At 35.9% G+C, this 19,284-nt stretch overlaps 1 protein-coding gene across 1 annotated transcript in view; it reads left to right on the forward strand.

The window, feature by feature from the left end:
* MLIP (muscular LMNA interacting protein) overlaps positions 1-19,284 on the forward strand; it is a 245,615-nt gene that overhangs the window by 200,529 nt on the left and 25,802 nt on the right. Inside the window, exon 12 of the mRNA XM_002817019.5 lies at positions 10,906-11,109. Within this exon, the coding sequence (XP_002817065.3) occupies positions 10,906-11,109 (204 nt within the window). The remainder of the gene's footprint in view (positions 1-10,905; positions 11,110-19,284) is intronic.

The following is a 19,284-nucleotide window of genomic DNA, read 5'->3' on the forward strand; positions in this document are numbered from 1 at the left end:
TGGAAAAGTGTCAGGCCTTTCTAACTTGGGGTGATGGACAGTGAGCCCTCAGTTGGCCATTCCTTAAGCCTGTTGTATCTTCTTGCACTATATGTGCCCAGTTAGCTAGACATACGATTTATCATTTTTAACTATTTTTAACGAAAATAGTCATCTTAAAATAAGCAAATGACTTTATTAAAAAAAACCTTTCGCAAAATAATCTAGATTGACTATACCACTGCTGATACAAGCATAAGCAACAAGAAATAGCAGAGGAGACATCATATCTATGTCTAGCATAAGCTTGTCATCAGACATACGTATCAATTTTAAACCCTGAAAATCTACTTGAGTTTGATAAGAAGTAGGTTATGTTTTGAAATGATTAAAAAAATTTAAAATATAGTTTTATATCTGCTTTTATTATGAATATACCTATCCTTAAGTCTATATTTTTGCCTAGAGTTTTAACTAATAATTGCATTATGGCATCATACTTGATAAGACATTAACAAAACTGGCATCCAAGGTCATGAAGCTGTGCAATTTTCAGTGCTGTTTAAAGACACAAGGTACTCAGTATTGCAATGTGTAAAGTTTTACTGAAGTAAATGATAAAATTCTCTTTTGAAGAATCTTAATAGGGATAAAATGAAAAACCCAGTTCAGCTGGGGATACGTGTGTTCTTCCTGCTGAAGTATTTATTGCAGAATAGCAGCAATAGAATGATGAACTGAAATTTATTCCTTTGTAATTAAATGCCATTAGAAAATGCACAGAAAACACCTTTGAAGATCTGAAAAAGTGAGTAATAAGCCAATTATTCCCAATATGGGAGTTTTATTATGCAGTTGGATCAAAGTATAGATTTTAAAATATTCTCAGTTTATAACATTTGTTTTCTAAATATGAAATATACAGAAAGTGACATTTGAAATATATGAAATATACAGAAAGTGACATTTTGGATTCTTAAGGGAAAAATAAATAATAAAAAATTTGTTCTCTAAAGTAAGTGACTTCTTTAATAAAAACACTGTTTTATGAGAAAATTCTGGAGGTATAATAGCAATGGGCTACATTAATGATCATACTATGAGGTTGCAGTTACTTCAACATTTATAGGTAACCTATAACGACAAAGGAGATATACACACACAAACACACACACGTAGAGGATTCTTTACAATAATAAAACTCTATTCATGAGAAGGACTATGAAAATCTTTGGGATCGTTCAGAGTTTCTCAAGTTACCTCATGGCAAATTATTTTAAAAAGTAACAAACTTCAAGACGCATTAGAAATACTCGTTTTTGAGAAATACAAGTGGAGTTCCTGATTTAATGCTCTGTCTCTCTGTGGCAGCCTGGGCACAGACAACTTGCCATGGAAATTGCTATATAGCTGATGATAGTCTTCATTATTTTAGAAGTAGAGGCTAAACCAACTCATACCCCAAACCCTGGGCCCAAAGATAATCCCAGGTAGTGGTCCTTTCCCTGTATGAACCTATTGGAAAAACATCTCATCCAGGAAATTCATTTGCTATGGAAATAAATAAAATACAAAAGGAAAAAAAGAACTCCAAGTGAATAACAAACAAAATTAATATTTAACTTGAGACTTTTAAAACAAAGTGTAGTGAACCGTTGAAAAGTGACAGAGTATTCCAGGCACCTATCACAAATTAAAAAAAGGAGAGATCATAATCTGCAAAATGGGCAGGTTGAATTCAGGCTAAAAGTTCCTTAAGCAAGACACATAAGACACCCTTATAATGCTAAAAGATGGCATTTACAAGGAAAATACAGTCATTAGAATATGAAAAATCAAAATATAACATCAACCTTCATAAGGCAAAAGCAGGAGATAAGATTTGGAAAAAGTGAAAATATATTATTGGTAAAATATTTTGTTAACTCATTTTTTCAGTTTATCACAGATTAAATAAAAAATAGGTAAAAGTAGATCATCTTGAGTAAATCTAATTTATATATATATTCAGACTCTATCCTGCAAACAAAACAAAATAATTCTCTTTTTAATATCTGTGGAACTCTCACAAAAACTGACTATACATTAAGGTAAAAAAGAAAACCTATTAATTTCCAAGATGGAAGCAATATACACAAATTTATCTGATCACAAAAAATTTATAAATTAATAACAAAGTTAGAAAACAAAAAGTTTCTGACATTTGTAAATTGAAAATTTTGCTTTTTCATGAAACTTTATCAAAGAGGAAATTCAGAATAAAATTTCTGCGTTTTTCTTCTTTTATTCTCTAACTTTATTGAGGTATAATTGACAGTTAAAAATTGTATATATTTTAGGTAAAAAACTTGATGTTTTGATACGTGTATATATTGTGAAGTGATCACCACAATCAAGCTAGCATATTTATCACCTCATGCAATTAACATTATTATACTATTATTGTTGTGGTAAGAATATTTAGGATCCGCCCTCTTAGCAATCAAGCATACAGAGTATACAGTACACTATTGTTAGTTATATTAATATTGCCATTCATTAGATCTCCAGAAGTTATTCATCTTTGGTAACTGAAACTTTGTACCTTTTGACTAACAGTGACCCATTTTCCCCTCCCCTCTGCCCCTGGTAATCACTATTCTACTCTCTGCCTTCTATGAGTTTCACTATTTTGGATTTCACATTTAAGTTACGTAATGCACTATTTGTCTTTCTGTGTCTGGTTTATTTCACTTAACATAATGTCCTTCAGGTTAATTCATATTGTCACAGATGGCAGGATTTCCTTGTTGTTTAAGGCTGATTAATATTCCATTATATGTATTTATGTATTATACCACCTTTCCTTTATCCACTTACCTATCAATACACATCTAGTTTATTCCCATTTCTTGGCTATAGTTCTGCAGTGTACATGAAAGTACAGATATCTCTTCAAGACACTGATTTAATTTCCTTTGGTGATATACCCAGAAGTGGGATTGCTGGATTTTTATGGTAGCCATATTTTAAATTTTGGGGGGAATCTTCATACTGTTTTCCTTACTGACTTACCAATTAACATTCACACCAACAGTGTACAAGTGTTCTCTTTTTTCCACATTGTGACCAACACTTATTCCTATTGCTAATACTCATTCCAACAGGTGTGATATGATAGCTCACGGTGGTTTTGATTTGCATTTCCCTGATGATTAGTGATGTTGAGCACCCTTTCATATACCTGTTGGTCTTTTCATATGCTCATTGGCCATATCTTCTTTTGAAAAATATCTATTCAGGTCCCTTGCCCATTTTTTAATTGAGTTATTTGTGCTTTTTTGGTATTGAGTTGTATGAGTTTTTTTTCAAATATATATATTTTGGATGTTAATCTTTTATATATACAGTTTGCAAATATTTTCTTCCTATATATTGTAGGTTGCCTTTTCACACTGTTGAATGTTCCCTTTGTTGTAGAGATTTTTTTGTTTGTTGCAATCCCACTTATCTATTTTTGCTTTTGGTGTCTGTTCTTTTGCTGTCATATCAACAAACAAACAAACAAACAAAAACATTACCAACAAAAATGTCAAGCAGAAGCTTTTTTTCTCGTTTGCTTCTAGTAGTTATACAGTTTTGAATCTTACATTTATGTGTTTAATCCATTTTGAGTTGATTTTTGTATATTGTGTGAAATAAGGATCCAGTTTCATTCTTCTGCATGAGGACATACAGTTTTCACCACACCATTTATTGAGGAGACTATCCTTTCACCTTGCCAAAGATTAGTTGTCCAACCATAATGGGTAGATTTATTTTTGTTCCATTGGTCTATAGTCTGCTTTTATGACAGTGCCATACTGTTTTGATTACTGTGGTTTTGTAATATACTTTGAAATCACAAAATGTGATACCTTCAAAAAAGGGTGTTTGAAAAATTTCTTTGGATTCACTGAGAGTATTTTTAATATTGTCTTTTTGGCTTGCATATGTCTTCTGATCTTTCTATAAGAAGCTTATATTACTTTGTAATTATATGAAAACTAAGCCTTTTAAAAAATAAAAAGAAGATCTAACTTGAAAAAATAGAAAATAAAATTTCTGTCTGGAAAAGTAAGCTAATGAAATCATTGTTTTTCAAATTATTGTCTATTAGAACTGATAAGATATAGTTGAAATAGTCCTTGAAAGGAAATTTATAATGTAAAAATGCTAAATGAATAAGAAGAGTAATAAAGGTCAACCAAGTAAGCATTCAATTTGGAAAATTTAAAAACAAAAATAAAACAAATATTTAGAGGAAACATTATTTAAGGAGAAAATCCTTATTCTTTGCATAAGGAAATAACTGAAAAGGACTTTATAGGATTAGAAAACGATAAATAGCTAGAAAGCAGAACAGTTGTAGAACTCATAATAGCATGTATTCTTTGAAAAAAGTGCAAAATAGCAAACTGTTAAACAGATCAATAAAAAGGGAGAAAATATAAAATATGAAATGAGAAATAAACATGAAAATAACTAACAATATAGAGGACACAAAATATGACGCTGCTTCTCTCACCCTTATGCAAGTGAATTAGGAAATCCACAGGAAATAAATATTTTATAGCAAAAATACCTAGAAAAATATAAAAATAAAACTCCAGTAAAACCAATTACCAAAAGAAAAACTGAAAAAAAAAAAAAAATGAAAAGTTACCCTCAAAAAGCTCCAGGTCACAAATAGATTCCCAGGGAAATTCGAACAATCTTTTAAGGAACAAATTCAGTTATGTGTTGCTTAACAATGGAAATACATTCTGAGAAATCCATCCTTAGGGGAATTCTTTTATTATTATTATTATTTCATTTTTCCATAAGTTATTGGGATATAGGTGTTATTTGGTTACATGAATAAGTTCTTTAGTGGGGATTTGTGAGACCCTGGTTCTCCCATCCCCCGAGCAGTATATACTGCACCATATCTGTTGTCTTTTATCCCTTGACCCCCTTGCGCTCTTCCCCTCAAGTCCCCAAAGTCCATTGTATCATTCTTAGGCCTTTGCATCCTCATAGCTTAGCTCCCACATATCACTGAGAACATACGATGTTTGATTTTCCATTACTGAGTTACTTCACTTAGAATAATAGTCTCCAGTCTCATCCAGGTCACTGCAAATGCTGTTAATTCACTCCTTTTTATGGCTGAGTAGTATTCCGTTGTCTATAGTGTATATATACCACAGTTTCTTTATCCAGTCATTGATTGATGGGCATTTGGGTTGGTTCCATGATTTTGCAATTGTGAATTGTGCTGCTATAAACATGTGTGTGCAAGCATCTTTTTCAAATAATGACTTCTTTTCCTCTGGGTAGATACCCAGTAGTGGGATTGCTGGATCAAATGGTAGTTCTACTTTTAGTTCTTTAAGGAATCTCCACGCTGTTTTCCATAGCAACTGTACTAGTTAGGGGAATTCTTTTTTGCGCAAGCCTCATAGATTTTACCTTACACAAGCCTAGATGGTATAGCCTACTACACACCTAAGCTATAGGGTATAGTATAGCCTATTGCTCCTAGGCTACAAACCTGTACAGCATAGTACTGTAGTGAATACTGTAGGCAACTGTCACACAGTGTTAAGTATTTGTGAATCTAAGCATATCTACACATTGAAAAGATTCAGTAAAAATGGGACCACCATTGTATATGCAGTTCGTTGTTGGCTGAAATGTCATTATGCAGTTCATGATGACAACTCTAATAGCAGAGTTGTAGATTATAGTAATGCAAGCATATCTTCTAAATAATTTTCTGTAGCAAGTATAACATTGTTATAAAACCCAGCAGAAGTTGCACGAAAAGGAAACTTCAGCCCAAACTCAGTTATAAATATCAATGCAGATATCTCAATTTAGTAGGAAACAGAACTCAGTAGAACATTGAAGAATGCTGTGTTCTCACCAAGTGGGATTTAATGCAAGGGGAAAATAATGTAATTGTCTCCTTAGACTTTAAGCGCCATCTTTATTAAATAAACAAAACAGAACCCTTAAGGACTTTCAGTAAGGGATGGTGGATTGAACAGTGCCTCTAAATATGCTCCTTCCCAATATTTCCTTAAAATTATTGTAAAGATGTATTGTAAAGATATAGTCTACAAGTATGGGAAGTAAGAAGAGGAGACATAGCAATAAAATTTTAGAGGCAGAAAAATATCCTGATGAGGAAAAACTGACATAGCAACCCAAGAAAGCTAAGTCCTAGGCTGGCCAGGGAGAAAGCCAAGTACTGATTCCATTTCTACGTTAGAGTTCTCAGAAGGCTTAGGATTTGGAGGTGCTTGATACCTCTGAAAGGAAGGTAAAGAAATGGTAGCTGAAAAAAGGAAGAAAAGGTAAAAGCTATTTAAGAAGTAGCTATCCCCAAATTCATATTTCTTCGTGACTGATTAACTACCATTTTAAAAGAATAATTCACATGCTGGAGAGAGGAAAACAGGATTTCTGGCCTGGGACCTCCTGGCATAGTGGAGAGCAGTGGAGCTCTTCTGAAAACAGGGGACTAAGTGATGCTATGAGGGGTTAATGCCGACACACACTGTGTCTTCTATTCACATCTCAGAACACTTGTAGCCAGGCCTTTGCCTTCTAACCAGGAGATTGAAAATGTCTTTTTTGAGGAATCTGACCAATACAAAGAGGAAAGCTTTCAAGTTATTGAGATGGGGTTTCCCTGTACAGTGAAACTCAAATAGCCTGATCCATGTGCTCAGAGTTTCCAAAGTGCTCTTAATTCCTGACTCTAAAATATTAGCAGATAATTAAAGATATCCAGATACCTGAGGAAGACCTCCAATATGAAATATGAACAGAAAACCAAACCAAAAAAAAAAATGACCAAACAAGAAATAAAACAAGCAAACAAACAAAAAACAGAGGAAACACTATTTAGAGACAAAAAACTCAAGAACATCAATATTTTTACAGATAGATAAGATAGTGCCTCTATAAAATCAGAACAGAATACTAAAAAAACAAAAAAAGAGTACTTGGAAAATAAAAGGGCCTCTTGGAAATTAAACACAAGATTGCAGAAACAAAGAATGCAATATAAAAGTTGGAGGAGGGTGACTAACTCATCGCAGTTTGTCTTAGCACTAAAATTACCATTCCTGGGAAACCTCTCTATCCTAGGTCACCTTAGTTGGAGGATGATATGGTTTGGCCCTGTGTCCCCACCCAAATCTCTTGTTGAATTGTAATCTCCAGTGTTGGGGGAGGGACTTGGTGTGAGGTGATTGGATCATGGGGGCAGATTTTCCTCTTGCTGTTGTCATGACAGTGAGACAGTTCTCATGAGATCAGGTTGTTTAATACGTGCAGCACTTCCCCTTCACTCTCCTGCTCCGCCATGGTAAGATGTGCTTGCTTCCCTTCGGCCGTAATTATAAGCTTCCTGAGACCTCCCACCCATGCTTCTTGTACAGCCTGTGGAACTGTGAGTCAATTAAACCTCTTTCCTTTATAAATTACTGAGTCTCAGATAGTTCTTTATAGCAGTATGAGAACAGACTAATACAGAGGACAAATTGACTAAACCTCTCAAGCTGATGAGCAAAAGGAAATGAGATGAGAATTTGAGGACTATCTAAAAAAGTCCAACATCCAGAAAGAGAAGAGAGAAGAGAAAGAGAAAGAAATGATAAAATAATTCATGAAAATTTTCCAAAATGTTACATATAAAAGAGCATCAAATTCCTACAAAAGTAGTTGAAGATATACCCACACCACATACTGGGGAATTTTCAGATTATTGAGGACAAAAAGAAATCCTGTGTGCTTCCAGAGAGAGAGTACAACAAAAAGGGTCATTTACAAATAATCAGAAATCAAAATGGCTGGGCTTCTAAACCACACTGGACAATAAAATAACCCAGTATAATAATACTTTCAAAATTCTGAAAGAAATTATTTTCCAACCTGGAATTTCATATTCAAACAATCAAATGTAAGAGTAGAAGAAAGTCAGTTTTCAACATGCAGGTTATTGGAAATTGGCTTCCAATACTCCATTTTCCCAGGAAGCTCCTTTAGGGTCCAGTCAATATGAGAGAAAACCAAAAAAATGTAAGACACAGGCTATTAGAAACAGGAGATCCAGGCAGGGCGCGGTGGCTCACGCATGCAATCCCAGCACTTTGGGAGGCCGAGGCGAGCAGATCATGAGGTCGGGAGATCGAGATCATTCTGGCTAACAGGGTGAAACCCTGTCTCTACTAAAAATACAAAAAATTAGCCGGGCCTGGTGGCAGGCGCCTGTAGTCCCAGGTACTCGGGAGGCTGAGGCAGGAGAATGGTGTGAACCTGGGAGGCGGAGCTTGCAGTGAGCCGAGATCGCGCCACTGCTCTCCAGCCTGGGCGACAGAGCGAGACTCTGTCTCAAAAAAAAAAAAAAAAAAAAAAAGAAAAGAAAAAAGAAATAGGAGATCGAACATGGGAGAGAGGCAAATTAACTACCCAGAATTATGCTAAAGAGAATCACAGGATAATAATGTATACAAACATAGAAGGCAATTAGCACAGATTGAAACATAAATATTGAAGCTGTCACCACTAAGAATCCTTTCATCTTTGTATTGTATTGGCAACTGACAGTACTCAAGTGAGCTTGGCCAAGGTTCTTAGCTCTCTTTTGCCTGTCCAAGTGCTGGTAAGATTCTGCTCTCCCTCCCTGCCCAGCTGCCTGGGTAGAGTGAGGACAACACCTGATCCTACAGAAACATTCAGGTTTGACCTACTCCTAAGAGCTGAAGATTGGCAAAAGTGAACTTAGAGGCACAAAACACAGAGTAGCACACTCTCTGCAAACATTTTCCTCTTGATTGGATAGAACTTGATTCCACCGGATAAGCACATTTGGTGATTTCATTGCTTTCCATGGATCACCATGGGCTTGCCCCCTGACAACCTGAGAATTGATTTTTACACCCTCCAAGAAAAAACTGAAGCCTGAGTATAAACCAGAGACTGTTCAAACCACTTTACCTAAGCACCTTCAACTATCAATAACAACACTGTCCTTTTCTCACATAGTTAGTCTTGTGTTTGCTACTCAGTTGTCATATTAATCACTTTCACACTGATTAATAATTTGTGTAATTACTTGGTAAAACAATGAAATGTTTTATTTAGAAATAAAACAAAATTATAAGTCAGAATCATCTTTAATGGACAAGTACTACATATGTTCCATTAAAGCTACCCACTGACATGGCTTTCATTTCATTTTCATTCAATGTTAGAGGCATTAACCAATGAAATTAGACAAATGGAAGAAATGAAAAGTATCATAACTGGCAAAGAGGAGACAAATTTATCACTCTGTTAGGTGAATTGATCTTTTTGGATTGACCCAAAACTTCTAAGAGAATCAAGTGAACGACAATTACAATCAGTACCATAATTCAGTAACGTGTCTTGGTAGAAAATAAATAGCTTTCATGTACTGATACAGAAAAATTCCAAAATTGTCAAATAAAAAAATCAAACAAGACACAAAACATTGTAAAGAGGTTATTATCTTTTTAAATTTCAAATTTAAATTTTTATTTTTTCTTCAACTTTTAAGTTCCAGGGTACATGTGCAGGATGTCCAGGTTTATTACATAGGTAAACGTGTGCCATGGTGGTTTGCTGGATGGTTCAGCACATCACCTAGGTATTATGTCCAGCATCCCTTAGCTATTCTTCCTGATGCTCTCTCTCTTCCCACAACCCTGGACAAGCCCCAATATGTGTTGTTCCCTCACCATGTGTCCATGTGTTCTTATTTTTCAGCTCCCACTTGTAAGGGAGAACATGTGGTGTTTGGTTTTACTGTTCCTGTATTAGTTTGCTGAGGATAATGGCTTCCAGCTCCATCCATGTCTCTGCAAAGAACATGATCTTGTTCCTTTTTATGGCCACATAGTATTCCATGGCGTATATGTACCACATTTTCTTTATCTAATCTATCATTGATAGGCATTTGTACTGATTCCATGTCTTTGCTAGATGCTATCTTTTTAAAATAATAAGTGTATGCATGTGCTGTGTGTGTAAAGTAAGATACATATTTGTATTTGCTTGATTTGTGGAAGACGTATACCTGTATGTAGGCCCTTTTGCAACTTTTCTTTGTAGCCTCAAGACTTCTTACTCTTTTGATTTCCTTGCTCCATTCACATAATTCATGGCCTCATGTAGTAGTTCCAACTTCCTCAAAGCCACTCATCGTTTTTCCATGTTGAAGATCCACTTTAGTTAAGGCCTCGTAACCTCCTTTCTTTGCAGTTGCACTCCTCTATTTGTTGCACCACCAGTTTCTCTCCAAAACAACACATTGCCTAGAATTGAAGACCTCATTCATTCTTTCCAGACCCACCCTTCCCTGATTCCTTATCCATGACAAACTCAACTCCGAAACTTACTATGTCATGAACTAAACCTTGTACTTCTGCCCCTCCACTCACGTTAATATTTTCCACAATGCCCTCCCCTTGACTTCCTGATTTCTTCCAGACCAAATCACAAGCATCTTTAAATTAATTTGCATGACTACCTACCTCTTCCATGAAGATGTTCCTAAACCCAGCCCACTTCTTTTGGATGGATTCTCTTCTTCCTTACACATATCTCCCTTAATACTTTCAAAAATAAACCTGGTGCCCTTCAGGAGACATTCTGCAGGCACTTGTTTTGTTCTGCAGAAGATGCTGGAGGCAGGGAATGAAAGGAATTTTTGAAAGAGACACACAATATACACCGAAAGCAGTTGTCTCATGAGGGACACCACCTCATGAGGAGAGGTTTTCTTCTTACTGGTAAGAGATTCTGACCTATGTCTATCATAGACCTAATTCCAAGCGTGCTTGACTTTTTTACACTAACATCCTCTTATGCCTTTCTTCTTCCCCCCAGGATGTAACAGTCCCTCCCAAGCCTGTCTCGCTCCATCCTTTATATCAGACTAAACTCTATCCTCCTGCTAAGTCACTGCTGCATCCACAGACCCTCTCACATGCTGACTGTCTTGCCCCAGGACCCTTCAGTCATCTGTCCTTCTCCTTGAGTGATGAACAGGAGAATTCTCACACCCTCCTCAGTCACAACGCATGCAACAAGGTGAGAACTCCTCCCCAAAATGAGGACTATTCTGTGCTGTGAACCTTCACTATGCTTGACTTTTAAAACTTATAAATGTGGAGGAAACTTATGTGTTAGGAATATTTAAATATTAAATATCTAAATGTATAAAGAATATTAAATATTTGTGTGAAAGCACATTACCTTATAAGCAGATAATAATTGAACTTGGGAAATAATAAACATTTATATATTTTTCCAAAGTCATTCCCTGATTTGTATTTTTCACTGTTTCATGTTCTAACTCCATGGTGGAAATTCCAAGACATTTTTCAAAACCTCACAAAACGCCATTATTAATTTATATTCTAGTCTTAGTTCAGTGTTCCTAAAAAGCTTCTTTAAATTACAGTGCCTTGTTGAGGAGGCACTTAGAGTCAATGGGCAAAAAATGACTTAGAATTACTGTGGGTATCTGCAAAATAATATTCACATTTTACTTTAAAATGTACCTGTCTGCTTCACTGTGTATAGTAACGCGATGTGTAAAAAATAATGAAGTGCTTCGTACCTGAAGTGTGTGTGTGTGTGTGTGTGTGTGTGTCTGTCTGTCTGAGCGTGTATGATACAAAACAAGTAAAAAATATTTATAGTTGACTTTGGAATTGAATCATAAATGTTTTCTAGGAACAAGCAATTAAACTACATGGGGCTTACATATAAGTGCCCTTTGCTCTTCTGATAAGGGCATCCTGAGTAGTACAGATGCTCAGACCCTGAAAATTTCCTAAAATAATTGACTGATTAAACTTTAATTAAATCTTTTTGTGAAATTCAAAATCCTGTTTAAAAGCATTTTTTCTACAAGATATATATCTCCAATTAAATACATCTCTATACTTAGATATCAATCAAGATCATCTTCCAGAATGTAGTTGGATAATACTCCTCAGAGCCTGAGGCATTTTTAAAGAAAAAAAGTCAATAAACCCTGCCTAAATGCAAACAGTCATCCAAAAGCAAAAACTATAACACTATTATATAAGGAAAAATTAGATTTTTATATTTAATAGCTTCTATGACAACTGAATGATCAATTTTGATTAAACAAATTTCAAAATATCCATTTTTGGCCAATGAATGTTTTTAGGCAACATTCAATATGACATTTTTCTGACCTTTGTGTCCCACTCTTGGTCTAGAAAATAAGTATATGAGAGAAAGTATAATATTTAAAAAATTATTTTATATTATTTGAAATTCTTTCTGATTTAATATTTGCCAACAGCCATGAAATCCATTTAGTTATTTGAGTTAATAATTCTGACAATAATATTACCATTTACTTATAAATTGTCATCTATGATAAGGTTATGATTTAATTTACAGATATCAATTACATGATATAGCTCATTCTTTTGATATTTTGAAAGTGTTTTCTGGAACTGTTCAGCAAGGATAGACTCTATTTCATCCATATGTCAGCCTTTGTTTGATTAGGCTGAGAAGAACAAAAGCTGTGTGAAATCAGACAACTATTTTCAGTCCACATAATTCTCATAATAGATTTTGTCTTTCTGAGTGTGAGATTTATTGATACTGAATAAAGAACCATTCATAACCAAAATAATAATAGTAATAATAATAAGATAGTAATACAACATTTTTAATGGAATGTTCAATTGCTTAGTCTTGAATCTGTATTGCCTTATTAAAGTACATGAATTACCAATTTGATGTCTATGTTTACAAACATTGTTTGTTAGATATTGTGTGAATAGCATACTAATTTATCAGGATTTTTTCTTTTTACTTGAAATAACTTAATGCCTTTAATTGTAAGACATAATCTGTTATTTAATTAACTTTTCTCCAATACTCTAATACAATTCCCAAGTCTGACCTTACAGCTTTGCCTACTGGCCTATCTCCAAACTCAAATCTTCCCATCCTTCCCTCTGGAGAACCACGCTGAACTTGTCTTACCAATCTTTAGAGTCCCTCTTCAACTGGGCTACAATAGGTGTTCAACAGGTTGTATTCTTCTTCTGCTGAGTCTGCAGTGTGCACTCTTCTAAATTTTCATCAAACTCCTTATGTCCTAAATCTTCACCTTAATCCCTCCCTTACTTTTTTACTTTCAAGAGGGAACTTTATAACTGGGTGCATCATATCCTATAAGGATGCTCAGGTAGTTTCTTTTCATCCTGGAATAAAACAGTACAACTACCTTCTTCACTTCCTTGCAGCCTCATGAAGGAAATCATTCCTTTTACTTTCTTTTCTTTTTTTTGTTTTAATTATACTTTGAGTTCTGGGATACATATGCAGAACAAGCAGGTTTGTTACATAGGTATACATGTGCCACGGTGGTTTGCTGCGCCCATCAACCCGTCATCTACATTAGGTATTTCTCCTAATGCTATCCCTCTCCTAGCCCCCCACCCCCCAACAGGCCCCAGTGTGTGATGTTCCCCTCTCTGTGTCCATGTATTCTCATTGTTCAACTCCCACTTATGAGTGAGAACATGCAGAGTTTGGTTTCCTGTTCCTGTGTAGTTTGCTGAGAATGATGGTTTCCAGCTTCATCCATGTCCCTGCAAAAGACATGAACTCATCCTTTTTATGGCTGTATAGTATTCCATGGTGTATATGTGCCACATTTTCTTTATCCAGTCTATCATTGATGGGCATTTGGGTTGGTTTCAAGTCTTTGCTGTTGTGAATAGTGCTGCAATAAACATACGTGTGCATGTGTCTTTATAGTAGAATGATTTATAATTCTTTGGGTATATACTCAGTAATGGGATTGCTGGATCAAATGGTATTTCTGGTTCTAGATCCTTGAGGAATAGCCTCACTGTCTTCCACAGTGGTTGAACTAATTTACACTCCCACCAACAGTGTAAAAGAGTTCTTCTCTCTCCACATCTTCTCCAGCCTCTGTTGTTTCCTGACTTTTTAATGATCACCATTCTAATTGGCATGAAATTGTATCTCATTGTGATTTTGTTTTGCATTTCTCTAATGACCAGTGTTGATGAGCTTTTTTTCATGTGTTTGTTGGCTGCATAAATGTCTTCTTTTGAGAAGTTTTTGTTCATATCCTTTGCCCACTTTTTGATGGGGTTGTTTTTTTCTTGTAAATTTATTTAAGTTCCTTGTAGATTCTGGATATTAGCCCTTTGACAGAAGGATAGATTGCAAAAATTCTTTTATCTTGAAAGTGAGATAGCCCAGCAGGTAAGTGGATGATACCTCTAGTTCCTTTGTCTGAGGTTATTTCTTGACCCAACCCTTTTTAGATGGTGCTATTGGGCAAGTCCTTTAGACTCTGAATGCCACCGTTTACTCATTTTTAAAATGAGAATAATAATAGTACCTACTTTATTAGAGTATTATGAAAATAAAGTGGACAAATATGTGTAAAAGTGCCTGAAGATAATGAAAAACATATAAAAGTTAGATCTTATTATCACTAAGCTTTCTGGGATTGTCATTCTTACTGCTCTCCAAAATTGTCCATTCTTCTCCATTGGATTCCTCCCCTTTGTATGCAGAAGCCTAAAAAACAAAACAAAACAATACAAAAGGAGCACTTCATCCTTTTTCTTGATGATGCTGCAAATCTATCAGTTTCAAAATTTTCTTTATCTCAAAGTGGTCAATAGCCACTATCTCCATCCCCTTTCTACAAACTCACTCTTCAGCCCGTTCTTGAAAGCATTCTGACTTTCACCTCTACCACTCTACTGAAATTGCTCTGTCAAGGGTAAACTGGTTGTCAGCAAATTCAGCTGAATTTCCTGACACAGTTGATCATTTCCTCTTGCATTTCTCTCCTCACTCTGCTCTTGGGATAATATGCACATTCTAACTTTCCAACTGCTCCTTCTTTGCTTTCTTTGTGGACACTTCTTGCTCCTCTACCTCTTCTTTCTAATTGCCTCACTTCAGTTATTTACCCACTCACAGGCCTTAGTGATTATCTTAGTACTGATAAGTCTCAAATCCACACTTCCCATTCTGCTTCTCCAGTTTCATATCTTTAGCTGCTTGCTTATCATTTCCCCTAGGATGTCATGTTGTCACCTCAAACTCATCATTCATTTTGTCTCAAACTAGTTCTGCACTGGCTTTTCTACTTCTGTCATTAAAACCACAATTTTCAGTCCCCAAACTCAAAACTTGATTCATCTGTTATGCTTTATGCTTTTTCTGCTTTGTCCTTATATTGAGTCATTCACCAAGTTGAATGCATTCTTATATTTTTTCACACTAGTCTTTATTATTATTATTTTACTTTACTTAAACTGATTTTCTTATTTTCCTCTAGGCACGCCTTGGAAATTCCTTACTGTTCTACTTGTTCATGCATTTTCCCAAATAAAATACTCTTCTATGTTCTCCTTGCTTACACAAACCATTCTTGTACTTTAAGTCCGAGTTAAATTATCTCTCCTCTTTTGTGACATTTCTCCATGCATCACTACTCAAAATGATTTGTTTTCTCCTTTCAATTTCTATACTCTTTTCCTGTGCCAAGGCATCTCATGCATATTATAGGTCATCGTGTATTCATTTATTGTGCTTGTCTTGGTGTCTATCTAGGGTGTGACATAATATGCTATTTCCCACTTTATAGGCAAGGTAGTAAAGATCTATTAATGATGAACAATTTCTACAATTACCTAACTTTTTCACTAGGAGCCCCAGATGCTTGAATTATTATGATTATGTCTATTTCAAGTAAAGACTAAATCTGAGTCAACTTATGGATTTACCAGTTCATTTAGAATAATGTCACTCCGTTGAGGATATTTCTTTTATTGAAGGCTATATCCAGTTTCCACAGATCTGATGGAGTGTGTTGGGAGCATAGGTAGGGTGGGGTTGTGGAGGCAGGGGGCATCCAACCTTCTCCTGTGGTGTTCTCATTCCTTTCTGTTATATAACCATGAGCCGTATAATACATGGTTACATCCTTTTTTCTTCCTAGAATGGCATGTCCTTATCAACTGTAGGTCAGTTACTTTTGTGGCCCTACAGCTTACATGGGAGAACATTATTACCTGCTTGCTGGGAGCAAAGTGAACTTTATCTCAGAACCATTCTCTTGGATGCCCTACATATCTTTCTCTGTTCTTCTGTTCATGTCCCCTTTGTCATAGGGAACTCCAAAACAGTCTGTATTTTTGAGTTCATCTACTCACTAAAATTTATTTGTAACCCCAAATCAGCACTCATTGTGTTTGCTCTTCTAGTCATTTGTGGACATTCACAGAAAAGGGAGAAATTCGAATCCTCTATGTTCCCAGCTTAGGTTGGACAAGGCAATGCTCTGCTTTCTTGCTGTCATGCTGTAAACAATTGTCCTTTTTAAAAGCCAGGTGCGGTGGCTCACGCCTGTAATCCCAGCACTTTGGGAGGCCAAGGTGGGTGATCACCCGAGGTCAGGAGTTGGAGACCAGCCTGGCCAACATGGTGAAACCACATCTCTACTAAAAATACAAAAAATTAGCCAGGTGTGGTGGTGCACACCTGTAATCCCAGCTACTCAGGAGGCTGAGGCAGGAGAATTGCTTGAACCCGGGAGGCAGAGGTTGCAGTGAGCCGAGATCACGCCATTATACTCCAGCCTGGGCAATAAGAGCGAAACTCAGTCTAAAAAAAAAAAAAAAAAATTGTCCTTTTTGCATTCTGTCCGGTATCATGTTTTTGTTTGCATCTCTGTGTGTTTTGTTGGTAATTTTGCTGTTTAAAATGGCTCCCAAGCATAGTGTTGAAGGGCTTTCTGATGTTCCTGTGCTCAAGAAGGCTGCGGTGTGTCTTAAAGAGAAAATAAGTATGTTAGGTAAGTTACTCTTAGGCTTGAGTTATAGTGCTGTTGGCCATGAGTTTGGTGCTAATGAATTAATAATATATTAAACATGTGTCTTTAAACAGTAAACACACATAAAACAGGTTATTTATTGATTGGTTGATGAAAATGTAACCAGAGACTTGCAATAACCTAATCCAGGTTTTCCCCAGGAGAAATGGTTTAGTATTCACGAATTCCATGCTCATGGAGGCTTTAAGGACATAACTGCTGTGAATAATCAATAATGAGGGTGATTGTACCTTTGTTTGGTTTTCTCTGAGAAGACCATCACTTATGAGTAGTTATTTTGGGAGGTGGTTCCAGGAAATACCTGTTAGGGGAGTGGGGACTGAGACAAGGAGGAGAGGCATCTGGTAAAGAGTGTGTGAGCAAGCAGGTGACCACTGTGGGGAACTGGAGCTTTATATGGCTGGGGAACTCTGGGAGCTGCTGTAGGGAAACACAGCTCAGAGCCCTGCTGTCTGAGGGGTGGAGGAGGGAAATTCTGGCAGTCATTAGTTGAGGAGAGGGGGTGGGGCAGCATCAATCCCCGGAAAGAGCTCTGAGGCAAAGAAAAGTAGAAACAGGTAGTTTGAAGTTCAGAGGATGGTTGCTGCTTAAACGTTAAGGACTGAGAAGGTATACATAGCTCAATGACTTATAGTATATGTACATGTATAAACATATATACATATATACTCATGAAATTTTATATTTGTGTTCTAATTTTGAAGTCCAGGCTCCTGCAGATCAAAACTTTGGCTGTTAAAACTTAAGGTGGCTTATGCCTGTAATCCCAACACTTTGAGGCTTGCTTGAGCCCAGGAGCCAGAGACCAGCCTGGACAACATAGGGAGACTGTGTCTCTACAAAAAAAAAAAAAAAAAAAATTAGCTGAGCATGGTTTTGTGCACCTGTGGTCCCAGCTACTCAGGAGGCTGAGGTGGGAGGATTGTTTGAGCCCAGGAAGTAGAGGCTGCACTGAACCGTGATTGTGCCATCACATTCTGGGCTGCGCAACAAAGTGAGACCCTGTCACAAAAAGCAAACAAAAACAAAATAAAAGTCTTCAGGATATTTTCTTTGTTTTTGATATATTATGCTTTGGACTATGTATATTTCTGAAACAAGAAAGGGTACAAAAGAAAGATGTATCTGTGTGGGTTAATATTTTAAAATTGTATCTACTCTACTGTAGTCATTTTGTCCATTTTTCCCCCATTTTACAATGCATTTAAATTATTTTTTATCTTTGAAGGTAGCAAAGTACCATGTACAACACACCTGTTTATGTCTAGATGAAGGCCTACTGGAGTCCATTTTCTATTTTTAAAAATTCAGCTCATTTAGAAAAATAATATTCTTCCTAGGCACCATAAATATGTGGCCACATGTGTCTCAGCTTACTTACCTGGCCCTGAGGTGAGAAAACTAACACACACATAAAGTGTCTAAGTAGAAAGCTTATCACTGTCCATGACTTTTCTTCTTTCCAATCACCCCTTCTCATTTCTTCTATCTTCTACTCTCATAATTTCCAAGGTATACCTCTCTTTTTAAGTCACCCTAAAATTCTAATTTTTCTGGCCTACTTTCAGTATTCCCACTTAATTACTCAGTTTTATGCACTTTGTTCTCTTTTCTTATTCCAACTACATTTTCTCCCTTTTATTTAGCATAGCTACAAGCCATGTAGACAGGAAGTTATCACTTATTGTTTTCTCCCTTGAGTCTCTACTCTGCCAGTTTGCACCAGCAAACAAATGAGAAACACATGGCCAGTCTGTGAATAGAAACTAGAGGAGTGAGGACTAAGCCTTCACAGTCAGGATGACTTTTCTGATCTGTTGGCAAAAGCAAGGCTGAGATTTCCTAAGCAAGAAGGCTCTATTTACAGTGAAAGCTTGAGAGGTTTTACAAGCAAAAATAGGATCTTTATAGACAGAGAGACAGCTTTAAAGCCCCAGGAGAAAATTCACAGCCATCCTTGAGGATATTTTTTTTTTCATTTAAAAAAAAATTATTTGATGCCAAGTTTGCAACAGTGGAGCCATTTTATTTCACTTTTAGTTTTCTAAAAATGCATGATCTTTGTGTGTTGTTTGTAACCATACACTATTTTGTTTCAAGTCTGCTTCTGTCTCATGAAAGAGATAAAAAGTATGGCAGATTTCTTCACATATACTGTAGATTCTCCCCTTTCTTCCACTGCCATTAAATCCTATTGTAAGTTTTTATGCAAGGGCTAGTTCTAGATTTCTCTAGCCTTTCCATTTGCATATTTCAGTATTTATATATAACAGTAGTAGTCTGTTCAGTATTTATATAACAGTAGTAGTCTGTTAAAAAAT

Source organism: Pongo abelii, chromosome 5 (genome assembly GCF_028885655.2).
Source record: "Pongo abelii isolate AG06213 chromosome 5, NHGRI_mPonAbe1-v2.0_pri, whole genome shotgun sequence".
NCBI lineage: Eukaryota > Metazoa > Chordata > Mammalia > Primates > Hominidae > Pongo > Pongo abelii.